The sequence below is a fragment of the Lepidochelys kempii genome, chromosome 14, assembly GCF_965140265.1.
Source record: "Lepidochelys kempii isolate rLepKem1 chromosome 14, rLepKem1.hap2, whole genome shotgun sequence".
Taxonomy (NCBI): Eukaryota; Metazoa; Chordata; order Testudines; family Cheloniidae; genus Lepidochelys; species Lepidochelys kempii.
Window position 1 is genome coordinate 27,626,477 of NC_133269.1, and position 26,187 is coordinate 27,652,663.

The 26,187-nt window shown below is 53.4% G+C and overlaps 1 protein-coding gene across 1 annotated transcript; it reads right to left on the bottom strand.

Moving 5' to 3' along the window:
• Positions 1-1,498: 1,498 nt before the first annotated feature.
• LOC140898096 (C-type lectin domain family 2 member D-like) lies at positions 1,499-20,355 on the bottom strand. The gene is made up of 7 exons (XM_073311549.1): positions 20,349-20,355; positions 17,603-17,677; positions 8,475-8,573; positions 5,978-6,165; positions 5,122-5,225; positions 3,366-3,483; positions 1,499-2,563 (listed from the first exon to the last, which is right to left on the bottom strand). Exons 1-7 carry the CDS (start codon positions 20,353-20,355, stop codon positions 2,525-2,527), a joined length of 630 nt encoding a protein of 209 aa, XP_073167650.1. The 3' UTR covers positions 1,499-2,524.
• Between the last annotated feature and the right edge of the window lie 5,832 nt (positions 20,356-26,187).

The window sequence follows — 26,187 nt, forward strand, 5'->3', positions numbered from 1 at the left end:
AATTCAGCACGTCAGGTGACAGGGCATTGCAGGTGTTCTCCTCACCCTGGTCGAATGCCTTGTGTGGGTTGTACCTGGGGGGTGCAGGGGTGGAATGAGCCGGGGACGTCTGCCCGTTTGAGTGATCCATAGCAGGCATACGAGGCACTTTTGGGGGAGCCTTGTCCAGGCCTGCCATGGGTCAGCTCTCTCAAACCACCACCCCTGGCAGCGCAAGCCTGACCTTCCAGCCCCCTGCAGGTCTCGCTCTCTGTGTACAGGTTAGCGATCGACACTCCCAAAACCTCTGAGCGTCCCTCGGGAGTTCTCAGCCCGTTCCCCGGAGCACATGCAGAACTGTGACTCTAATCCCACAGGCGCGGTCCACAGCAGCTTGTAAGATTCAATTCAGGCCAACCACTCTATTGAGAACACAGCAATTAGATATACAGAAAACAGGAATGAGTTTATTATCAAAGAACAGAGATGCAAGCGAGAGTGAATAAATACTGGTAACACCCATTGTTTCATGTTCTGTGTGTATATAAATCTCCCCATTGTATTTTCCACTGAATGCATCCGATGAAGTGAGCTGGAGCTCACGAAAGCTTATGCTCAAATAAATTGGTTAGTCTCTAAGGTGCCACAAGTCCTCCTTTTCTTTTTGCAAATACTGGAAAGTAATGGTAACATAGGATTTTGTTTTCTAACACTTTCTAGAGCCGGGGTTCTCACAAATTTTTGGCAGCCTCAGAATGAGGCTCTGACAATACTTAACTAACTGTAGGAAAAACAAACAAATAAATTACATGTGCATATTTACATAGGGATTTTTTGCATACTCAATAATAAATATAAGGTACAGTTGTGTCTTATCTTTACTGGACCTAAACACAGAACAAACCAGTGCTTTGCACAGTCTTGTCTTTTTTGTTGTTCTTTTGCTTTTTTGGTCAAAGGTGGACGGCTGTACAACAATTCTGAACTAAATTTAAAAATGCTTTACATAATAGAAAGGATAATGACTAATAACGAAAGAATGTATCTGCCAATATGTCCAAAGTTTCTTTCACACAAAAAAAACCCCAGTCAACATAGCCCAGTAATAATAATGATAACAGTAACAACAAAATCTGAGCTGTTGCTGTTGTCTTTTCAGCTTGGTTTTTGCATCATTTAACAGCTTGCGCCTCTGAAGCTCACCGTAGTAATTTGGTTCAACTTCCCTTGCACAAGTGCTGTAGGGACGTTGCACGACATACATTTCAATTTGATGAATTTCTCTCTCACACTGCAACTTGTTCAGAAATGGAATCAGATGGCTTCGGAAACACAGGAAACTGCCTTTCCCCCTGGTGCTGAAGTGTTTCTTTTTCTTTCTATGTTTTGCTTTTCTTAGCAGAAGGTCCCAGAGGAGCCACCTGCTGTCACATTCAAGGTCATTTTCTGGCACTAGATTACCTGAAATACTTTCTGATACCCAGTCACATTTTAACTTTTTCACCTCCCTCCCCACCCCCATGAACAATCGCAACCTACCCAAACACCACGCAGTGAGATGGCCCATAGCCACTTACAGAGCTACAATAACATGAGATGTAAACACAGTGGTTAGAGGTCTATAAAATCATGAGTAGTGCAGAGAAAGTGACTAAGGAAAAGCTATTTACTTGTTCCCATAACACAAGAATTAGGGGCCACCAAATGAAATTAATGGGCACCAGGTTTAAAACAAATAAAAGGAAGTTCTTCCTCACACAGCGCACAGTCAACCTGTGGAACTCCTTGCCTGAGGAGGTTGTGAAGGCTAGGACTATAACAGGGTTTAAAAGAGAACTGGATAAATTCATGGAAGTTAAGTCCATGAATGGCTATTAGCTAGGATGGGTAAGGAATGGTGTCCCTAGCCTCTGTTTGTCAGAGGGTGGAGATGGATGGCGGGAGACAGATCACTTGATCATTGCCTGTTAGGTTCACTCCCTCTGGGGCACCTGGCGTTGGCCGCTGTTGGCAGACAGGATACTGGGCTGGATGGACCTTTGCTCTGACCCAGTATGGCCGTTCTTATGTTCTTAGCCAAAGAATACACTTTGTGACTTGAAAGAAAACCACACCTATGTAGCTCAGCTCTGCCGGCATGGTACTATTTAAAAGGGAGCACGCATGAAGATTTATGGCATTTAGAAGACACCTTTAATACTTAACATCTGAGCGATTGTTGGGGCACTTTGGAGGCTCTTGTGGCTGCAAAACAATCAGCTGCTGGCTGCATTTGAGAAATGCTGTTCTGGAGTCTAAATGAACAAGGCCTTCCCTTAGCCACATGCTGGGGAAATGAGGTAAGACTCCTTCTCATGAGATCACTCCCTCTCAGCTGCAGAGAAAAGCTTGACAACGTAACCCTGAGTTTAAAAGGTTCAAAAGCAGATGGCACATACGGAGTTTAAACGAGACACACTTATTGCTTGAGGGCCCCACTGCCTGATTTTGAGATCTTGGCTTGTTCAAGTAGGTGTGAGTTGTATAAGTGTCACTTCTAGGAGTCTCATTTTGAGCCCCTTTCGAGTGCGGTCTCTTTTCCCATCTTTCAAGGTTTCTTCCCCACTTTGAACTCTAAGGTACAAATGTGGGGACCTGCATGAAAACCTCCTAAGCTTACTTTACCAGCTTAGGTTAAAACTTCCCCAAGGTACAAACTATTTGACCCTTGGACTTCCACTGCCACCACCAAACGTTTAACCGGCTTTCTGGGAAAGTGTTGTTTGGAAACGTCTTTCCCCCCAAAATCCTCCCCAAAACCTTGCACCCCACTTCCTGGGGAACGTTTGGTAAAAATCCTCACCAATTTGCATAGGTGACCACAGACCCAAGCCCTTGGATCTTAGAACAATGACAAAAGGATTCAGTTCTTGAAAAGAAACATTTTAATAGAAGAAACAGTAAAAAGAAAAGGATCACCTCTGTAAGATCAGGACGGTAAATACCTTACAGGGTAATTAGATTCAAAACATAGAGAATCCCTCTAGGCAAAACCTTAGGTTACAAAAAGACACACGGACAGGAATATTCATTCTATTCAGCTCAACATATTTTATCAGCCATTTAAAGAAATCATAAGCTAACGCATATCTAGCTAGATTACTTACTAAGTTCTAAGACTCCATTCCTGTTCTGTCCCTGGCAAAAGCCTCACCCAGACAGACACAGACCCCTTTGATGTTCTGCCTCTTTCCAGCTTTTGAAAGTATCTTGTCTCCTCATTGGTCATTTTGGTCAGGTGCCAGCGAGGTTATCCTAGCTTCTTAACCCTTTACACGTGAAAGGATTTTTCCTCTGGCCAGGAGGGATTTTAAAGGTGTGTACCCTTCCCTTTATATTTATGACACCATCACATACACCTCAGGTTTGCTACAGATCCACCGTCTTCCCATGTAGCACCGTGAGCTGCTGACCCCTTTCTCGTCGTTCAGATACGCACAGTCACCTCCTCCTCTTAAGTGAAACCTGCCACACAGAAGCCAGGGAGCTGCAGTCAGGCAGAGGCCGGGCATTTCACACCAGTCCCAGCCAGGGGAGCCATTCTCCACAGTGCAGGCCTGAGTGCGGAGCAGCTACTCTCCCAGCCCCTCAGGAGCAGAGCTCAGGACAGCAGGGGCTTTGCAGAACCGCTGACTGTTCCTGACCCTCTATGCTGAGCAGCCCACAGGGGTGCTGAAGAATGGACAGTCCCCAGCAGGACAGAGAGAATTTGTTAGACTGATTGTCAAAAGGGACCGGCCCTCTAACAAGAGGGGCAGACCATCACCAGAACCAGACGACTGAGCAGGAAAAGCGGGGGACAGGAAGGATCTCGCCTCCTTGAAACACATGGAGCAGAACCAAGATGACACTGAAAGAAGAAATTGCATTCAGGGGTTTCCTTCTCCGTTGATCTATAACTCTTGAGCTTTCCATTGGGCATGGGGGAAAAAGAGAGTGTTGAAGAAGTTCCTTTGTGAAAGCATGTGTTCCTTGTTTGTAACCCTCACGTAAGTCTCCCAGAGTTCATCTGGTGTGGAGGGTGGAGCTCTAGGGACAACATGCCTCTCGGGAGATTTGGGAGGGTTCAGCACTGGTTTTGGATCCTACAGCAGCTGATCTGCAGGGTCCCACATCCTAAGGAGCATACCAGACAGGGAGTCTGTACCCCAGGAGAATGCCACAGAGGCTCGAACTCAGGACAGTGTCTGGTAGCTCTTCAGACCCAGTGAGGCTGGAAGCAGGTGGGATCCAAAGGTTGGGTCCAATACAGCAGAATGGGGACTGTCCATTGGGGAGCCCTGACCCAGCGCCAAAAGAGCCTGATTTTTCAAAGTACTGAAGTAACCCAGACCAGAGAAGTGGGGGGGGGTCTCCATCCCCCTCTAATGGCTGGCCTGCAAAAGAGCTTTATCAATCGGGGGGGAGTTTCAGTTAAAGAAGTGGATTCTTTCGCTCCTATGGCAGAGGCTCATGCTTCTACTGCTGAAGTCCCAGGGTTCAAGCAGCGCTGGTTTTGTGATCACACTTGGAGCCCACTGAAACCCATCGCGGGGTGTTGGGCAGCCATCACTACTGTACCCCGTTCCCGTGGGAGCCCCAGGCGTCCAGCACCTGTGAACCGCAGGCTCCTTTAACATCGGTGCCTTGTTGCGGATTCAGAGGCCTCACCAGCCAAGTCACTCAAACCTGCCGGCTGCAATCCCCAGCGGGACCTGCACCTGCCATGCAGTGCTCGGCATGCTGCCCTCTCCAGCAGCCACTGTTAACCTGAGCTCCCTGCTGCCTCCTTTCCCCAAGGCGGGTCAGACACCCCAGGGACCTTGCTGAAGAGGGCTGGGGGAGAACAGCGAGTGTCCCAGCTGAAATCCCAGCGCGCAGCGAGGGCATCTCTGGCTATGGCGGGCTCTGTCTCCGGCCCAGCACCGTGCTGCGGGGAGGAGCCGAGAGTTCAGGGACACGCCGGCTCCCATCGGTCTCCGATACACGCAGGACGCGAACGGACCAGGGTCGTGTCTGGTGGTTTCACTAGCACTGAATGGTGGATCTACCTGAGCTCAAACCGCTCAGACACCAGAATCCCCAAGCCCAGGGAATTAGTCCAGAGGGGTGAGAGAGACTCACAGGTGGTTGAATTTGGTGCCATTGGCCCATTTCCAGGGCTGACCCTGCTCCCTCCAGAGGCCGATCCAGTGGTCATAGACACCCTTATGGCGCAGCAGGAACGCCTTAAAGAAAGCTGAGGGACAGCAGGTATCAGCCCCACCTCCCATGCTCCCCCCCCCACCGCCCCTCCAGGGCTCTGTGCTGCAGAGAATCCCAGTCACATATTGAAGGGTGCTCAGTTTATTTTCAGGGGGGATTTTCCCCTCCCTCTTGCAAAGCACAAGATCCCCCGGGCAGTCTTAACCCTCCCACCGCACACAGCAGCCCCACCCCGGTGCTCCCAGTTACCCACACCCCAAGTCCCCCTGAGCTGGGGGCAGCTGTTGGGTCTGAGCTCTCTGCAGAGACGGCTCTTCTCACAGAGCAGCCACCGCTCACCCCAGCAAGGCAGGAGGAGGGAGGGAGGCAAGCTGAAGTGGGAGGGGTCAATGTGAAAGGATCCCCTCCTCCCCCGCCTCCTCAGCTGGCTGCTCCTTTCCCATCCCCACAACAGGAGCACTGGCTGGGTTCTCAGTCCCACTCCAGCAGCCAGCAGGCCAGGAGATGCTTGAGCCAGCCCTGCCCTAGACAGAAGCTGTCTCCCTATTTGGGGAGGGGGGCAGCGGAGAATGGGCAATCCCTGTGATCACACACAGGCAGTAGGGCCCTGGGCCCAGCCAGGGCTGGCGTTCAGCGGCTGGAAGTTCATTCACTCCGGCCTCCCAGCACGGGAGGGCTCACAGCTGCTCTTCACCCCATGGGGCAGAGCCCAGGTCCTGCTGCAGCAGCCATCCCTGTGCCCAGATTAGTGTCTGGCAACTCGAGAGTCTCTCACCGTTTCCTGATCACTGTCGATCCCAGCCAGGGAGGCACCCGGGGCAGAGCAGCGGCTTCGGCTGTCGGTCCAGCTCCCTTCCGTCTCTGAGAAATAGTAGCATTTCCCTCGGTATCCTTTCCAGCCGTCCGGGCACGAGGGGCTCGCAGGGGGGCACAGATCAGCTGATGAAAGCTGAGAGGTCAGCGCTGAGAATGAGACAGTCACATGGAGGGTAAGAATTGCAACGAGAATTGGGCATTTGACTGGTACAAAAATTGGTCAACTGACCAGTCAAATCTGTCAAAGAGTGGTCAGATATTTTAAAATACCAATTTATCAGAATTGGTTACCTCCCGCCAGGAAGAAAAAAGAGCAAGACGTCATTGTCTCCAGTAGGTTTAGCTTTCGATAGATATGGATCTACCTAATTTTTTAAAAAATGTACTTCACTGAGTTATTTTAGCTCAGAAAAAAAAGGCAAAACAATGAAACCAAGTTCTGGAAAACACCAGTGAGGCTCCAAGACGCAATCCGAAAGGCAGGCTGCCTCCTACCCCCAGGGCTCTCGCTGGAGCATTTGACTGCTGCCAAACAGGCAGTCAATTGACCGGCTTGCCAAGCCCATTGGGACCCCCAGCTGGGGCTGGTCCACTGCAATCAGATGCAGGGGGACGGAGACGTTTGTCACTGTAAATTTGCCTGGCAAGAAGGATTCCAGGGACACTCCCAGCCTGCGAGGGACTGACACAGCTCAGAGCATTTCACCCCAGGCACAAGATCAACAGCTGGACGTTCAACCTAGCAACAAACAGCAGGTGAACAACTGAGAAGAACGTGGGAACTTTCACTCAGGGACATGAAAGCCACAAGGGGGCGCCAGAAACCACAGCCATGGGAAGTGACCTGTTGCACTGTGGGCCAGGAATGATGGAACTTAATTCACCTCCTACCTGCAGACTTTTCTCTCCCCAAACACAGCAGCAAGAAAGGCACTTTCTGGAAGCCCTCACGGCTGTGTAACCCTTTCAGAGCCATGAAAGAGCAGCAGTGGGGTCACCCATAAGTGACACCAAAGAGGATTTGAAAGGCCTGTCTAGTTGAGAGGAGTTGGACTCAAACCCCTCCAGATGTTTTCGAGCACGTCACTTTTGTTTGCACCACAGTAACTCGGTAGCTGGTTTTCAAGCCTTCCCATGTGGCTGGCGCTCAGCGAGGAACAGACACTCTAAGTTGGGAAGAGTTAGGAAACGTGGCAGCGGTGATCAGAAAGCGAGCATGTGTTCACCTCACTCACAAGGCATGTCTGACCCTGTAGATTTCACTGTCCAGTGCACGGTAGCCCACACCCCTGCCCTACTGAACTGAGCAGAGAAGTCAGTGACTAACAGTTGATGGCACAGGCTGTCTCCACCATCCATCTCCAGCTCAGATGCCACATGTTCTGCAGAGCTCCCTGCACCTGCAGGTGTGTAACCAACCTTAAGCTCACAGATTCCCACCTTACACAGCGAGAACCAATGCTGCCCATTGCAACAGCCTGCCATTACAGCAGGGAGCTGGGATTCAGGGCGCATCTGTATCCGAGCAATCTGCACCAGTATAATCACAGTGACGCAGTGACATCAGGGCAAACACCTCCTGGAGATGCGCTGGAGCAGTGCGGCTCGCTCTGGTAACTTCCTGCAGCAAACTGCACCAAGGCAAGCTCCTTTGTGCACCAGTGCAGTGCGTCTGCTTTAGCGGTTTGCACCAATTCAACTACACGGACGTCATGACATCGGCACAGAGGATTCCTAATGCAGACGGACCTGGATTCAATCCCCTCTGCCAGCTGCTAAACCCTCCTGGGGCCCAGTGATCGGATCCCAGGACAATAGAGAAATCCCACCCCCGACATTCCCCAGCACGCCCTGCCCCTGACAACGGGGGGATACAACAGGGTTCATGTTCACCGGAAACAGACGCCCTCTGCATGAGCACACGCTGTCTGTGCAGCCCGGGGGAGTGAATGGTGCTAAGGGACACTTCATGGCCAAGCTCAGCGATTGGGGGGTTTCCACACTGCGCTGGTGGAGGGGTCTTGACTTAATTCTATGGCTCATTTCAATAACACGGCAGCACCTGCCGCCCGGCCACAGGCGTGACCTGAAGATCCAGGAAGGCCAAGCTGGTAACCTCAGAGTAACACAGGGAAGGCAAAGGGCTCAGGGTTGCACTGCATCCTGTCCCACTGGACACCCTGGTCAGGGACTGCTTCATGGCGCGTGGCAAAGGTGACTTGGGTCCAAAGTGCTCAGAGATGGGCTGGGGGGGCTAATGTCAGTCAGATCGTCCTGACACAGAGAGTGCCCAGGTGCAGGGGTCTGGGAGGAAGATCCCCCAGGAATCCTCTGCCCCAGGGGCAGAAGCCGGACAGGCCGGGAGGAGAGAGTGAGTGTGGCAGGTCACGGGGGAATGGGATGGGCGGAGATCATAGATGGAGGGGAAGGGAGCGGGGCGGAAGCTGGGAACTCACCTGCCAGAGCAATGATGGCAGCAATCAACGCAGACCATACAACTATCACTGCAACCACAACTCTACAGGTTGGACTTTTCTTGCAGTTCCAAGGAGGGTCTGAAACAGAAAGACCCGTCAGGCAGGGCTGGGAGGACACGTCTCACTGACAGCACCGGGGCTGGAGCTGCCCTGCAACATGCACCGTTCTTGTCTAGTTTTTGTAAAGCTCTCCAACACCACTTTCTACAAACCATTACCCTCTGATCCCACTGAGGGTTTCCAAAAGTTAGTGCCTGTCTCACCCACCGCAACCTGCAAGGTCTCGTGCCAGCAAAGGGAAGCTGCTCCCAGATCTGGAGCTGCATTCGCATGTCCTGAGGGCTGTCCTGCACCATGGTCACTACGGGCAGGTAGGTCATCAACCTCCATCTCTGTCCCAGCTGCAGGATGGCCTCTGGTTCCTGCTCCCTCAGGCACCTGGAGATACTGAAAAAGGGGTGGGGTTGGCAGAACAGGAGAACACCCCATGAGGTTAAGAAATGGCAGTGAGAGCCTTTTCCCTCCCTGGGAGATTATGGTGTCCCTCTGTGGGGACTCCCTTCCTGGCAGATGCTAGTGAGCTATTGAAAGAGCTCAGCCTGTTTAGATTATAAAAAAGATTGGGTGGTGACATCATTGAAGTGTTGAAGTGACTTCATGGAGAGAAAATATTGGGTATTAAAGGGCTCATTAATCTATCAGAGAAAAGCATAACAAGACCCAGTGGCTGGAAACTCAAAAGAGACCAATTCGTATTAGAAAGAGGGCACACATATTCAACAGTGAGGACGAATCACCAAAGGAAGAAACTAGAAAGGGAAGTGGTGGGAATTCCCCACCTCTTGATGTCTTCTAATGAAGACTAGATGCCTTTCTGGAACGTGTGTAGTCAAAAATTAGCTCCTATGCTCTACAGAAAGCATGTGATATGCAGGGGGTCAGATGACACGCTCTAATGGTCTCTTCTGTCCATAAAGTCTGCTAATTGATGAAAAATGAGCCTAGCATGGGGAGAAGCCTCTGATGTTTTACTGTGTTCGGCTTGAGCCCACAATGAACGCTCATTGAGAGGGGTGATCTAGGGGAAGCAGCTCAAACATCCAATGTGGCTGGACAGGGGCAGGACATCAGCACTGCAGGGGAGGGGTGGGTGTGGCAGTGACATCACAAGGGCCTTTGGCAGGACCTCAGCCTATTGGACAAAGGTGGTAGGGAGGCGATGACCTCACAGAGAGATCTTGACATCAGCCAGGCAGGACAGGGGTGCAGGACAGGGGCCACCTCGGAGATCCCTGTGGCTTTGCTTCAGCACGTCTCCTTCTCGAGGTCTCTCCTAGAGGACTGAGAGAGCATTCACTTTCACATTCGTGAGCGCAAGGAGGACCCTCTTCGGAGTTTTCTCCTTTTCTTTTAGTGGTTTTGCTCGAAAACAGACGTCCCTGTATAGAAGGTAAGAGCCTCGGAGAGGTTTGGAACCTGTTCAGTCTGATCCATCAGGTGTCGGCTGATTTTTAGGAATGGAAAACACTAGATTGCGGGGGCAGCATTTTATTTCCGACCTAAGACTTTGTCCCTTAGAATTACTGGGGACATTGGGGTTTCTCCTTTTTGTTTTCCCTTTTCCTGTCTCTCCCTCCTTTCTCGTCTTCTCTTGCATCTTTGTCCTTTTCCCCTGCTTTCCTTTCACCACCAGGACCTGTCTGTGCGTGTGGAGTTGGGGACGGAGGGAGGGAGGGGGGGTTGCACTCCAACTCTCATTGCGGGAGGCCCTCCCAAAGACATGTGGCTGGAATAGTGCTCTAAGAGTGACTCCCTCCGGTGGTGACCCGGGACATCTGGTGAGAACTCTCAGCTTTCTGCTTCTCAGAGTCTCAATGCTGATTGGGGGAGTTTGGGGCTATTGTGAGGGAGGAGGCTCAGGTCCTTGTGACCCTCTTTTAAGACCAAGGAAATAGGGCGTAACCAAACATGTATTTGATTGCACTTGCCGCTTTTCTCCATTCATTGTCTTGGAGTAATTCACGATTCTCTCTCTAATGGGCTAGTTCTTCTAAAATACTTACTAAAGAATTAGGTTTTAATAAAGCCAAATGCAACCCCATACCTCCAGTAACAAAGGAGTCAGGCGGCACCCTACAGAATTGGGGACAATCCGCTGGAAAGCAGTGACCCTGAAAAGGATTTTGGGGTCATAGTGGACAAGCTGTTCAACATGAGCTGTCAATGTGAAACTGTGTTAAAAAAGGTTAAAGCCATTCTTGGCTGGATAGAGTAGTGAGGATGGAAAGGGAAGTGAAAGAGCATTGGTGAGACTGATGTTGGAATGTTGAATCCAGTTCTTGTGTCCACATTTTGAATATTATGTTAAAACAATTGGAGAGGGTGCAGAAAAGATTCATAACTGAGTGATGGGGATGATGCCCTATTATGAGACATTGAAAAAGCTCAATCTGCTTAGTATATACAAGAGAAGAATGAGAAGTGAGTTGCTTGACTTCATGGAGAGAAAATGTTGAGTATAAAAGGGCTCTTTTATGTCTCAGAGAAAGGCATGACAAAACCCCATGGATGGAAGCAGAAATCAGAAAAAGGATAATGACAATAAGACCCAGATTTGTAAGAGGGTGGTGTTAGGGGGCTTATTCCTTCACCCACTTACTTCCCTGGTCCTTCTCACATGAACAGAGAGCAACAATACCCGAAGTCCAAAGGTGCAAACAATTCGATGTTTATTGGGGTGAACTTCCAGCAAGCATGATTCCAGTTTCCTTCCTTAGTATCCTCCTTCCCAGCTCTGACACCACAGAGCCTTACACCTATGTCCCTGTTCCGATTCCTGCCCTTAGCCAAGCATGATTCCAACTTCCTTACTCCCATTCCCTGTTCCCATTTCCCCCTTTAGCAAAACATGATTCCAATTTTCTTACCCCCATTCCCTGTTCCCATCTCCCCCTTTAGCAAAACATGATTCCAATTTTCTTACCCCCATTCCCTGTTCCCATCTCACACACCCACATGCCCACCCCCACCCACCCCCCATTGACTACAGATTATATAGTAAAACTTGAGTTCTGCTTAGCTATACCTTAACCAATCATTTTCCTGAAATTTAACTAACCAATCCTAACATATTGTAACATGATTATGTAACCAATTATATCCCACCACCTCAATTAGTTTACACCTAGCAAAATTAATTATACAGCAGACAGGAACAATCACAGAACCAGACAGAGATTATACAGACAAACAACAGCAAAGTGGGAACTATAATGACAAAACAATACAGAAGTGAGGATTTCACATCCCAGCTATTGATAAGTGAGTTCTTGCCAGACAGGATGCTATCAAACTAAGTTTCCTTTCACATTTTCTAGGCACTTCCCTTTCTCTGGAGGTGATAGGAATACAATCCTGTCCTGATACTGCCTAACAGCCCAATAGCACCTTATTTCAATGTGACTAGTTTGGAATGTGAGGATGTGACCGTTCGCTTCCCAGTTTATGGCTGCCTCTGCTGCTTAGCCAAAGGCCTTAGCCTAAGAACAGGGCCTCAGACTGTCACAGTAAGAGAAGGCCCTTACACCAGCAGACAGTGATTTTGATTCTTTCTTTTATACCTCTATCACTAGCCAAGTGATAAGAATACACCTAAATTCTTAGAGTATAGGCCTTTGCAGACAGGCCTGAATATCTATATCCTAACAGGTGGTTTGTCATTGGCACAAAGTACCAAGAGAAATGATGGCTTCTCCATCTCTTGATCTCTTCGAATAAAGACTAGATGCCTTTCTGGAAAATGTTTGAGTAAAAGAAAAGCCCAGCTCTTCTGACATACAGGAGGCCTTAGGATACGCAGGGGATCAGATTAAATGCTCGAATGGTTCCTTCTGGCCATAAAGTCAACTAACTTGTGAAAACCTAATTGCGGCCTGGGGAAGAACTTCTGTGTTCTACTATGTAGTCGGTGTCACCCCACAAGGAAGTGACATTGAGTGGGGTGATCCAGGGGAAGCGGCTGAAACATCCAATGTAGCTGGACAGGGGCAGGACATCAGCACTGCAGGGGAGTGGTGGGTGTGGCAGTGACATCACAAGAGCCTTTGGCAGGACCTCAGCCTATTGGACAAAGGTGGTGGGGAGGCGATGACCTCACAGAGAGAACTTGACATCAGCCAGGCAGGACAGGGGTGCAGGACAGGGGCAAGCTCGGAGATCCCTGTGGCTTTGCTTCAGCACGTCTCCTTCTCGAGGTCTCTCCTGGAGGACTGAGAGAGCATTCACTTGCACGTACGTGAGCGCAAGGAGGACCCTCTTTGGAGTTTTCTCCTTTTCTTTTAGTGGATTTGCTCGAAAACAGACGTCCCTGTATAGAAGGTAAGAGCCTCGGAGAGGTTTGGAACCTGTTCAGTCTGATCCATCAGGTGCTGGCTGATTTTTAGGAAAGGAAAACATTAGATTGTGGGGGCAGTATTTTATTTCCGACCTAGGATTTTGTCCCTTAGAATTACTGGGGACATTGGGGTTTCTCCTTTTTGTTTTCCCTTTTCCTCTGTCCCTCCTACCTTTCTCTTCTTGCTTCCTTTGTCCTTTTCCTCTGCTCTCCTCCCACCACCAGGAGCTCTGTGTGTGGAGCGGGGTCCGGGGGGGTTGTGGGAGGCCCTCACAGAGAGGTGAGACTGGACTAGTGCTCCGAGAGTGATCCCCTCGGTGGTGACCGGGGCCATTCTTTGGGCTATTTAATGAGAACCCTTAGCCTCCCACCCCTCAAAGTCTCAACCTTGATTGGCTGAGGAGGGGGCTATTGACAGGGAGGAAACTCTGGTCTTTGTTGTTCTCTTTTATGACCAAGCAAATAAGTCACAATCAGTTATACGTTTGACCAATGTGGATGCTGCTCTCCATTCATTGTCTCGGAGCAGTTCATGATCCTCTCGAACATTCCAGTTCTTCTGAAATAATTGCTGAATAATTACTATGAACAATTGTTGGTCTGTAGCTCATTTGAGAGCAATTCTGCTACTGACTGGCTGCATCAGCTAAGACAAGTCCCTGCTCCTTTCTCAGCCTTCGTTTCTCCTTCTGTCAAGAATGAATAACAATCCTCTCCCACTTACCTCACCATGGGTGGATGCTGGGGATCCACTGAACAGTGTCACTCGGAGCAGTGCAGACTGGGGGGTGTCCTATCACACTGAGCCATATCAGATTATAACCTAATATTCAATTTGATTTGTATTTTATTGTTTTGGAATTGTGAAAAGCAGCAACTACTTAGCTCAGAGTGAAGCATCTCATCCAATTTTCTAGAGCATAGTGTCTCCCCTTTGTGTATGATGAGACAGTTGAATGCACTGTGACGGACAGGAGATGCTCTTGTTTTGCAAATAGATATTTTTGCAAAGAATTTTCATCCTACTTGTTATGATTTCAAGAAACAAAGTGGTTTCCTTTGAATGGATTTTCTGACAGAAAAAGGTTTCCATGAAAATGTTCACCCCTTATTTCCTGGGCCTTATCCCTGCCTCTGGGGGGTTGTTGTCTGTTAGTTAGAACAGGAATCAGGACAGTTGTCTTCTCTTTCTGGCTCCGTCACCGCTTCGCTGTGTGACACCTTGGGTAGGTCCAATGGGAACAGGGTCAATTCTCTAACTCCAGGCAGCAGGAAGCCTGGGTGAGATAAGGGATGTTAAGGCCATCTGCGAAGGAGAAAGGGATGTTTCCAGGTGTTGAATGTCAAGAACTCTAAACTTTGCTAAAATGGATAGTCTCGAGAAACAAGAACTAGTTGGGGCCAAACTTTAACCATTGTCTTTTATAAAGCCCATTCAGGAATGTGAGTCCCAGAGAGCCATAGAGAGGGGGAGCAACTTGCCCAAAGTCCCACAGATCAAGAGGCAGCAATGGAAGCAGGAGTGACACTCTCTCTCAAAGGCAGGGGGACCAGACATTAGGGCCTGGTTGCAATTGCCAGCTGTGGGAGGGAGTGTGCGGCAGTGGTCAGTGAAGGGGTCCATCCATGGCTCTGACACTCGGTGTGACCCTGTGGTCGCAGCTGAGGCCCGTTTGCCGTCAGTAGGGTTGGGGTCCCATGGCTACAGCCCAGTGGGTTTGGGAGGCTCCAGGAAGGTGAGTAAAGTGCTGGGATGTCAGGATCCCGGAGGCGCTGTCACCTCCGCCCTAGGGCCGTGTTCTGCACCCCCTGCTGCTGGCTGAGTTTCTCCGTCCCTTGGCAATCAGACAGACTCTTGTTTTCACAGCCAGTCGATCGCCCTCGTGTCATCACCCTGCCTGCTGGCTGGGCAGGGTAACTCCTGAGGTCACCACCCTCTCCAGCCTGCCTTGGGCTTGGAGAGTGAGGAGGAGGGTGACGGACGTCTGCTGACCCTGAACATCCGCCATCCATTGTACCATCACTGAGAGCACGTGAGTGGCATTCGGGTTCCTCGGTGTGTTCCCCTCTCTGTCTGGGGGAGAGACTATCTCCAAAGGGGGATTTCATTTGCAAACAGCCCCCAAGAGCCCCTCACTCTTAGGCCAGGCAGGGGCTTCTCCAGAGCCGTCTCCAGTGTGTTTGGAAAGGTTCCAGCAATGGGGCTTCCCAGCCCTTCCCCTCCCAGCCCTTCCCTCCCAACCCTTCCCCAGGCTGAGAGTCTCTGAGGTGAACCAGACCCTGTGAGCTGCTGAGCCTGGAAATCAATGGGGAATGAGGAGGGCTCTGTGCTTCCTGTGCCGAGGGCCTTTGTGACTTTGATGTGAGGAATGATTTCCCAGGAGAAGTCCGGACTCCTGGCTTCTGTTCCTTCTCTAGCCTGGGTGGGAGAGTGGCCTGGGACGACAGGAGGGGACTGCTTCTCCAGAGTAACCGATGGTCTTTGGGACTGACCTCATTGCTGGAAAAGGATGAGACTTCCTGGCTATTGCAGCAGCAGGGATTACGAGGGGGAACGTTGGGAGCGGATCATGCAATGAACTCCTGCCCGTGTGTGTAGATGGCACTCCCTGCACTCCTGTGCGGGCAGAGGGGGCGGCTGTGGCTGGAGCAGGGAGGAGGAGGGACGGAAAAGGCCCAGGAGTGAAAGGCTGCCTTGAGCCCAGTCTCACCCCTGCTCCCCGCTCGGTTCCAGGATGGCCAGGCTCCTGCGGATGTTGCGGAGGAAGGCTCTGCAGGTGGCCCCAGAGCCTGAGGGAAGCAGCTGCCGTCTTCCCAAGGGGCAGAGCAACCCCTGCATCCCTGCTGGCGGGGAAGCAGCTCCCGTCCAGGCCAGACGGCGGAAGTGCCCGGCCTTCTGGAAAAGGACCCCGGCTCCCGGCGCAGGCGCCGAGCTGGGAGAGGCCCCGACTAGGCCCCAATGGAGCTGGCCCAGGCTGCGGTTTTGCAGACAGGACCCAGCCCAGGAGGGGCGCCGGGCAGGGTGGCTCTGGGGCTTGTTGTGTGGGCAGCAGCGGCCCCAGGAGCCCAGACCTCGTTCCCATCAGGAGGCATCGCCCTGCCCGGTCTCTGAGGACCTTCCAGCCCCTGCAGGCCAGGAGGGGGAAGGTCCCTGTCCCAGCACGGGCAGCTCAGCCTGGGACAGCGGCAGCACCTGGGCATCTGGCAGCAGCCAGGCCGATGGAGGCCACTGCTTTGTTCCAGGTGAGGAGCCGGGCTGGGCTCCGGGAGGGCTGAGGACGGGATGTGAACACCCTGGGCCCAGATGCTCTCCCAGGGATACGGGGGGCGGGTCTCAGCCCAGGTGTCTGGCCTGAGCCCCGCGAACCCCACGGACAGCAGCAGCCATCACACAGCTGCCCCTTCCGCACGGGGACCTGGGGGTGGGGGCATGAAGAGCTGCTGCCACTTTGGTCCTTGCTGCTCCAGGGCCGGGGGAATCGGCACCTCCCCTGGAGTCCTGGCCAGTGGAGGGGGGTTTCTTCTCTGGGCTTCTGCAGCTGTTGGGGGCTGAAGGCATCCCTGAGAGGGAGGTTTGGGGCCCCATCTGCCCTGGGTGCCTGAGGTGGGAAGGGGGGTCTTGAATCCTGCTCTGCCCACCACGCCCCTGTCCTTCCCTCCCTGGTGCAGGGACCCCCCTGGATTCGGAGCAGGAGGAAGGGGTGGACGTGGCCAAAGATGAAGCTGCTCTCAAGGTCATCCGAGAGCAGCTCCAGTGCAGAGATAAGGTACAAATGTTCCCCACTGGGCTGGAACCAAGATTGCCCTGCCCCTTCCCAGCATCCCCACCCCCTGCCGAGGGTCTTGTGCCTCCTGATCCACCACCCCCAATGGGACCCTTTTACATCCATGATGTGGGACCCCCAAGATGGGGGTGTCCCACAACAGCCAAAGTCATCTCCCCCCACAGGCACTGTCCCAGTTCCTGATCCTGCTTGTGTAGGAGTGGTGGGGGATTTGGACAATAGGCGGGTCCCCACAATCCCCCATTGAGGCCTGAGCCCTGGAGCTGGTGTGGGTGGGGCAGGAAGGTCCCTCATTAACAGGTTGTCTCTCGCTATACCCCACTCCCGGTGGGTACAGGATGAGGGGCAGCAGCTCCTGTTCCTTCAGGCCATCTACCCCGCATGTCTGGCTGCACGGGAGAGAGGGGAGGACACGCTGGAGCCGCGCTGCTGCAAGGCGGCTGTGGTGAAGAGGATCGTGGTGAGTGAGACACGCCATACGGCAGCTGGAGGGAGGGGGAGAATTGTGGGGCTGGGGGGCAGCTGAGAGTGGGGGACAAGGAATCTCATGGTCCCAGCTCAGTCGTCGGGATGGGGCTGAATGGGGGCACTTTTGACAGGGAGGAGGAGAGAAGGGGATTGGGAGTGAGCTGGGCAGGAATCCGAGAAGGGGGACAAGTCGGATGGGCAGGAAGGAATTGGAGGAGCGGGAGGTGGTGGGGGATCCTGCTGGCCATGTGGGGCACTGGCTGTGTCATCTCCTCACTGGGAGGCATCAGTCGGGCCTGAATCTCACACGCTCCTTTGTCTCTTTCACGTCTCACAGGAGCTCATCGAGGAGCTTCCCGATGACTCGTCACCCAGCGCCGTCCTCGCCCACTCCCTGGCTGCAGTGGGCTACCTCTGGTACTGAGACAGCCCCACCCCCCCACCCTGCCGGCTCCCCTCACCCCAGTGCTGCTCAGGCCCAAGGCTGGGAGTCACCGTCACTGTCCCTCCCAAGTCACCTCCCAAGAGTGGCGCCTCTGGCAGAGATGGTGGGGTGGGGAGGGTCACTCTCTCCTGGCGGGGCTCTTCTTTTCACTCCCATAACATGACAGGGGCCTTGGGAAGGGGCTCACTCCCGGGCTCCGATACAGGAGGGGCAGCAGGCTCCAGGGAACAGCAGCTATTCCTGTCCTGCCACTGTCTGTCTGGGACACCTTGGCCTTGTCATTCCCTAGCGAAGTGCCTCGGTTTCCATTCTCGCCAGCCTGTGCCTCTATCCCTGTGGCTTGGTGTCTGTGTTGGCGACAGTCCCACCCAGTACTGCACAGTCTAATACAGCTCCTCTCTCTTGCCAGCACCATGAAACCTGCCCTGGAGCCAGCCCTAGAGACCCACCTCTTGCGAGCTGCCCTTCACTCCGTCTTCACCCTGGGCACGGAGAAGGACACCACCAGCATCCAGGTACCTCCTCCTCCATCTTCCTCCTCTTCCAGAGTAGTCCTTGGTCCCTACTCCCTTGATTCGCTGGAGCTCCAGATTTAGGGGTGGGGTAGTGGAGATGGAACAAGCTGCAGGCTTGGATCCTTCCCTCCAGCAGGGAAGAGATTACCCCTCCCTGGGGGATTTTTCTTTCTTTCTTTCTTTCTTTCTTTCTTTCTTTCTTTCTTTCTTTCTTTCTTTCTTTCTTTCTTTCTTTCTTTCTTTCTTTCTTTCTTTCTTTCTTTCCTAAGCCGTGTTTGGCCCAGAAGCCCAGGTTCCATCCATAGCAACTTGGCTGTTTCCTACTCTTCTGCCTACAAGGCCCTCTGCAGAGACCTGCTAAGCTCATGGATTAAAGGTCCAGGGGTCATCAATTCTTGCAAATTGCCTGCAGTGGGATGTGAAGGAGAGAGGCCAGGAGATGTGTTTGGGAGTCTCCCCAGTGCTTCCCAGAGACCCCTCTTCCCATCCTGTGGCAGGTGTAGGCCCAGGTTCCCTAACTCTGACCCATGCTTTGCAGACTCTGCAGAAAGTCATCGCAGAGGTCCTGGATGCCATGCTGGGGAACCTGCTGGCAGAGTCCCCAGACACAGACAGGCTCCACTTCATCTTGGAGGTGAGCCCCATTTCACCGTAACTCTTTGGGGGACTGGTAAGGAGAGACTGGAAGATCCATTTTCTACTCTGTCCTCCTAGCTGGGTCCCCAGTGGGCCGTCCTTGGTTGGTGGGTCAGTGCAATGTAGTGTCAGGTCCTTCCTTCTTGAGGAACAGAGGAAGGAGCTGGGACTCCAAGCCAGAGCTCTGCCTGGTTCTGCTGAGCACTAAGCACAGGGCTCCTGGCTGTCTTGGGGAGAGAGAGTCTGAAAATCCACCCTTCCCCCTCCCCTCCAACACACAGAGCCCATGAGATTAGGGAGCTACTTCTCAGAGAAGAGGCACATGCTCCTTCCTAGAGAAACAGGAGGGCCCCAGGGAATCAGCCCTTCCCTCTGATCTGCTCTGAAATTCCTGGGGGGATTGTGCTCTCAGTCACTCCCTACTTCCCCCCAAGGATTTGCATAGCAGGGAAGGGCCGAGGGTTCAGTCTTCTTTCTGGTGAACTGTTCAGGAATCAGGAATTCTGGGAGGATGGGACCAGCCCCTAGATTGTCCCAATCTAGAGAGATGCGGAGAAGTTGTGACCTGAAGGGTACAAGCTGCATCCTGGGGGAAAGAATCCCCTTCTAAAGCTCTGCCATCAAGGACTCAGCTATTTCCCCCTGCGCAGAATGTCTCAGGCCCCTGGGGCTGGAGGCGTGGGGGGCTCATTTGTAAAGCAGGAGCAGCTGGCCACTGAGTCTGACCTGCCTCCTTTCCCCACAGCATGTCAACCTCTGGGTCGTGTCCAGGGTGTCGCAGGAGCGAGCCAGGGCCATCAGGAGCAGCACAGCCCTGCTGAGATACACAGTCACTCTCCCTGAGTTTGACGTAAGTGAGCTCCGAGCCCAGCTTGCTGGCTCCAGGCGGAGGCGGGCTGGCTCCAGCGGGCTGCAGGATCTGCTGCTGCTGCCGGGGCTGTGGCTTAGGAGGGTTCTTCATGGGGAGGCAGAGTCAGAGCAGGACTGAGCTAGCTTGAGTCAAGTTCTTCTTGTCCTGGTTCAGTGTTGACCCTGGGCCTTTAAGGGGACCATGCTCCAGCCCCTGCTTGGCATCCCGGGCTCCCTTGGCAGCAGAGCAAATGAAGGTTCGATCTCAAGCTCCTCTCCCCCAGCATCTCCTGTAGAGGGGCTAAGGGGAAGGAGCCCTCTGGCCCAGGGCAGACAGGGAGCTGAGAGGAAAATGCTGATGGAGTCCCCTCTGCTCTCTCTTCCATTAGATCTCAGCCGAGTTCCCTCAGATGGGTCGCCATGTGGCCCAGCTGGCTCTATTTGTCAGCGATCCAGACAAGGACATCAGCCGGCAGGCCAGGGAGGGGACTTACCGGCTCTACCAACTGCTGCTCCAACAGAAGGGTAAGGAACCCAGCTGGGACACGGAACCCAATAGGGGACTGAGAGTGACCATATGTTGATAATGGGACCCTAGACCATTTCTCTCAGACTGACCCCAGCCGGAGGACAAGTCTCTCTCTGCCTCTGTTCTTCTCCATTCCACTGTGCAGCCACCAATGGGATTGGAAGGACACAGAAACTGCAACCAGAATGAGGAGAAAAGTCGCTCTCTCTCTCTCTCTCTCTTCCAGGTCTGACCATACATGACGTGGAGGATCTCTGGTGCTATGACTGGCACCAGGACAGAAGGCTCTTAGGCTACAAGAATACAGCCAGAGTGGGGGAGGTAAGGGCACTGTGCCAGGGCATGACACAGCTCAGGGAGTGTAGCTGGCTGGGTTCCCTGCAGTGGAGGCCTCCTGAAGACAGGAAAAGAGCCTGCTCCTTATTTCCAGCTCAGAGTTCCTCATCCAGCAACCAGTGGGACACGCTGGTGCCAAAGGTCCCACACTGGGACTGGGCCAGGAGTCTCCTTGTTCTTGTCAGGCTGCAGGTTGGATTCCCCTTGAAGAAACCAAGGAGCTGCAGAGGCCATTCCCAGCGAGGAGAGAAATCACTAAGCTGCGGGGAAGAGACCTTTGGTCTGTCAGCTCCAACCCCCTCCTCCCCTCAACAACACACGCACACTCCTCTAGCCGCTGAGGTGCAGGAGATCTCTCTGCTGGAAGCAAGACAGAGTCCCCTGTCGTCTCTGTGCCCTGCACCGCAGAGTGGGCCTGCTCACACACATTAGAGATCCATTTCCAGCCCATCCTGGCCCCTGCCATAAATTGCCTTCCCGAAAGAGCCACTGAAGGCTTTGGTCCCTCAGCATCTGCGACCTTTTAATAAAGGGGCTTCCATGAGCCCTGGGACCCTGAAAGCCTCCTGGGGAATGAACTGCCTTGGCCACAGCAGCTCTCTTCCCCGCCCTTTCGGGCACTAGACGCCATTGTACCGCCAGGACTTGGAGGCTGGCTCTGGGCAATCTACTCGAGCCTCATGTCCTCTTGGTTTTAGGTCTTTGAAAAATTCTTCTCCGTCGGGCAGAGAAGATCCTTCGTACAGACAGCATTGCTGGCCATCCACGACCCCCTGCTGCGTGTCAGCCAGGCTGGGCTGGTGCTGGTCTACTCCCTCCTGGGGGAAGCCCAGCAACTGATGGGGGACACGGTAAGCAGCTGCAATTGACTCAGAAGCTTGGGGTGGGACCCAGGGCCTCATTCCCATCCTCTCGCCATTTGCTGGCCTGGTAGCAAGGAGCCTAGTGGGGACTTCTGGCCTTCATGGACTTCTGTTCTTAGGATGTGGTGCTCTGCTATCACTCCTGGGAAGGACAGGAGAGTCCCCTAAGTGCCCTCTGGGAACCTTTCCTGCCCCACAGAGCTGCACCCATTTCCCCATGGCCTAGTGTCCATGTCACCCCAGCCACCATCGAGAGTTGCTCCCATCCCTGGCATCCTGGGAGGCCAAGGACTGACTGGTGATGGTGACTGACTGAGGCACATGGGCGTGGAAAGCTGGTCTTGCTGCTGGTAGGGCTGGACCCGCTCTCGAGAGATTGGGAGGATTCAGTCGTCAGGGGCTGCTGACCTGCCCCATTCACCAGGGCTGCCATCCTGTGGTTTCAGGTTTTGTCACTGGGGTGTCTTGGGGAAAGGTCTCAAGCTCTCCCCATTCCACTTCACTGCTGCCAGAATCCCTCCCACCCCCCGCCACCCTTCTAGAGCCCCCTCCCTGCCCTACCTGGGTGGGGATGGAGGTAGGGGTGGAAGAGAGGGTCCTCCGAACTTGAGCGGTGTCCCCAGGTGGGTTGGAGGTGGAACAGCTGTCAGGGGCACTGATGGGGAAGTGGCAGGAGCTCACCCTACAAGGAGGGGGTTTGGCACTGAAGGTCACTAGAGAGGACAGCAAGCCTCCATCCTGGAATCTACCACTCAGACATGAGCAGCTGCTGCGTGGAAATGATGGTGCTGGTTCCAGGTGCCCTTCATCCTCCCTGATTCCTGGGGAGTGTCTCAGTCTCTGACATGTTCTCGTTCCCCTGCAGCATGAGGATGTCACAGCCAAGGTCATGGGCCAGCTTCACATGATTCGGCACTTGCACCAGATGCCCGAGGCGCTGCAAGGGCTGTGGCTCATCTGATGCTCTTCAAGGTTCCCCTCCCTGTTCAGCAAGTCCCGCTCCCTGCTGCAGGTACTGCTGTGTCTCACTATAAATGGGGGACTAGTGGAAGCAGAAATGGAGGCCCCTGGCACTCACAGGAACTCTCTCCCCTCTCTGTGGAGCTGTGTCCTTCCCACGGCCCCCCAGATACCTTCATCTGGGGCAGGAGCTCTTTCCCTCACACCCATATCCCTCCCCTCTTTCCTTGATCTCACCCCCATCCCATTTCCCATGCTCCCAGGCAGAGATCTTCCTGCCCCATATGGCGCAGAAGGACCTTTGCGTCAGGGCTACAGACTGTCTGCCCAACTGAAGCTCAGGAAGCTCCACCTTTGAGGAGGTGAGGATGGGACAGAGGCTCCGGGCTAGCTTCATCTCCTGCCCTTTATTCTTCCTTTGGCCCTTCTCTGGGCTCTCAGAGTCTGACATGAAGAGGAGCCTCCTCCCCCCGTGTCTTCTAGGTCCTGGGGTGTGTGACAGCCTCCCAGATGGGTGCAAGCAGTAGTAGTTCTCAAAGAGGCCTAGAGGGAAGAGCCCACTCCCTCTTGGAGGTAAGAGCCATTGACTTCTTTGGGCAAAATGGGTTTCTTGGGGGAGAAATGGGATCCCTGCTGCATAGCCTGGGTGGGAGCTTCCCCCATCCCTGGGACAGAGACATCTTCATCAGTGTGCCACCCTTTTTTTTTCCAAGCAGGAGGCTCCCCAGAGAACTCCTCCTCAAACCTGTTCTCCTGGGAGCGTTTCTGGGAGGAGGCTCCCGTCCCTCAGTCTCCAACTCCATCATGCAGTCTCTTTCACCTAACATCTCCGCTCTCCAGCTCCACTTGCCGCAGCAGGACAAACGGACCTTCAGCTCGTAGGGAACAGACTCTGACCTCCTTCTGATCAGCAATGGGGTTTCACCATCCCCTCAGCAAACCTGTCAGCCGGGCTGGACCGGATTTAAAGGAGGAGGGTATCTAACAGGGTGGCTTGGCCTATGGCTGCCTAGCCTGGGGCTAGGCCAAATTGATGACCAAGTGAGCCCCACCTGAGGGGAAACAAGGGAAAACAGCAGCAAAAGTCCAGAAGCAGAGCGAGCTGTTCAGGAGATGGCCTTGGGCCAAACCCTGGAGTCCAGGGTAGGACTGGCTTCTCTCACTGTCCCTAAGGAAGGGGACATAGAAGACCATAGAAACCCAAGAAGGGCAGGCCGAACCGAAATCAGGCTGAGGAAGAACTCCCCACGAGGGTGGAAGGCCTTGTTTCTGTTCAAGACATTTTGGGACTTTGTTTGCAAAGAGCACGACCCAGGAAGGAGTGGAGTAAAGGACAGTCACCTGGTTGGAGGGCTGAGTTCCCAGCCAACAAACTGCAAGAGTGAGTATGAGCGGGGTTGCTAGCCCAGCGAGAAAGCAATGACACAAGGCCTGGCCAGCATCTAGCAGTGAGTGAACTCTGGTACACACCCAAAGTGGCCGTGTTTAGAGCCCTGGGTAGGCTCTTCTGTGGGAATTTCCCATGGGTCAGTGGGGCCGGAATCTCTCCTGCTCCTTTGGTTTCTTGTGCTTCCCACAAGATGTCTGGTGAACTGCCCTTGGACTCTGGGCCCAGCACCGCTCAGAAATTATTCGCTACCTTCAGAGAGACAGGGCACAGCTCAGCCTGTTGGGTAGGCTGGAGAATCACACTTCACTCGAACACACAACACTGAGGTGGTTTGGGAAGTATAGTAACAAAGAAGAGATTTAAGTGATACTAAGCAAGAGAAAGAGACAAATTTCAAAGAGAGAAACAAAACACAACACACTTTGTAGTGACTAAAACTGAATCTTAACAAGTCACACTCTTTGCCTTAGCAGTTTCCAGACTAACATCTCAGCTTTCCTAACAGACCTTCTTTGATGTCCCTGTAGGGTAGAAAACTTCTCTGTCGAATCCGCTGATTTGATTGCTTCGTCTTCTGGTTTCAGACCCTCTGTTATCCTTCTGGGGTGCCTGGACCCTGATTGTAACATCTCTCTGGCCCAGCCTCTTAAAAAGATGTGTGCTGCAGCCAGCCCAGCGCAGGGAGCAGTGGGGACAGATGATCTCCTCCTGTCAGACCAAGCAACAGGGGTCCCATTGAGGCTTAGATGGAAGATCCCAGGCATCTCCTGGAGGTAAGAACCGTCCACTCTTCTGGGCACTTGGGGCTGTTGCAACAAAGAGGGGGCTCCTGTTCCATAGCCTATTTGTCCTCATGACTGTGTTTTTTTCTTCTCAGAGGATGCGCCCGGGACCCTGGAGACTGTTTCGTGCAGGAGGTTTGAGCAGGGAGAGATCACTCACTGTCCTGACCCCTGGGTCATTAACCCGGGTCTGCAGGGTTCCTGGGAGCAGCCACCCTCCAGCACGCCACCTGGAAGCCTACGAAAAACTGCTTACCTAGGACTGACGAAGTCCAGACCCAGTTTGAAGCTCCTATTGGCAGAGTCCCAGAGCAGCTAATCGGCCCCCGGGACCTCCTTAAACCAGCAGCAGGAACAAGAAGCTGTCTGAACAGCCGAGAACCTCCCCGGCTCTGGACCGTGTGTTGGCTGTTCCTGCTCCCACTCCCCAGGCTTGATTTCCTGGTATCTGGACTCAGGGTGACTCACCTGACTTGAGGTTCTGAACACAATTTGGTCTTTTGCTTCTGCTCTTCCAGTGTCCTGACCCAGCTGACTCTCGACTCCTGTCTTGTGAGTGTGGACTCTGCCTCTGACCACTAGGTCTGGCTGCCCATGACCCGGCCATGACAATGACTTTTCTACAATTCCTCCAATGCCCTTTTCTGCTCTCCAGCTCTGCTCTCCCAGCAAGACACACCGATGCCTTGGCTCCCAGAGTCCTGCTTACCTGCTAGTCAAGGGCTCATGGGGAGTGTTTGTCTTGCCCCCTCCCCCACCACAGCTGCTTGTCCTCGGGGACTCTCCCTAGCGCAGAGGAGAATCCGTCCTGGCAGCAATTCAGGAAGTCACAGAAGGATGGTCTGCTCAGCTCTCTCTGCAATGCCACTGCCCGAGACCATTACGAGTGGGTGCCCAGTGACTGTGCCGGCAGCTCCTTGAGAGACTCCTGGGGGCAGGGTAGTCGTGTTTCACGATGACCGCGGGAAGCCATGCGAAGAGTGCGGCATTGAGGAGACTCTCCTGCTGTCCCAAAGGGTTTCTGTTCTCCTGCACGGTCAGACCATGGGGCCAGGTTGCAGAATGGGGAAGAGCTGTTTGGTGACGAGTCCGAGGATTCACCATACAGGTGGCAGCAGCTGCAGATCCTGAAGTCCCTGTGGTCGGGTTACCATGCGTCCGGAGTTGCCCGGACATGTCCGGCTTTTTGTGTTTTAAATTGCCCTCAGGGAGGAATTGGTAAAACTCTCCAAAGGGCCGGGATTTCCCTCCCAATGCAGCACTCTGGGGGCGGAGGGGGAGCTGCGCGCTCTGTGGGGGAGCACGGCACTGTGTCTGGCTCCGCACCCCAGACACACTGCTCTGAGCAGCAGGGTACGGGGGCCGGGGGGGCTGGAGAAGGGGCATGGGGTCCCAAGGGACAGTCAGGAGACAGGGAGCAGGAGGGGTTGGATGGATGAGGGGTTCTGGGGGGAGCCTGTCAGGGGGTGGGCATATGAAAAGGGTGTCGGGGGAGTCAAGGGACAGGGAGCGGGAGGGGTTGGACGGGGCAGAGGTTCGGGGGGGAGTCAGGGTCAGGGAGCAGGGGGATTGGATGGGTTGGGGGTTCTGCGGGGGCAGTAAGGGGACAGGGAGTGGTTGGATGGGTGTGGGAGAGCCAGGGGTCTGTCAGGGGGTGGGAGTGCGGATAGGGGGAAGGGCACTCAGGGGACAGGTAGGGGCTGGAGTTCTAGGGGGGCAGTTAGGGTGGAGGGGTCTAAGG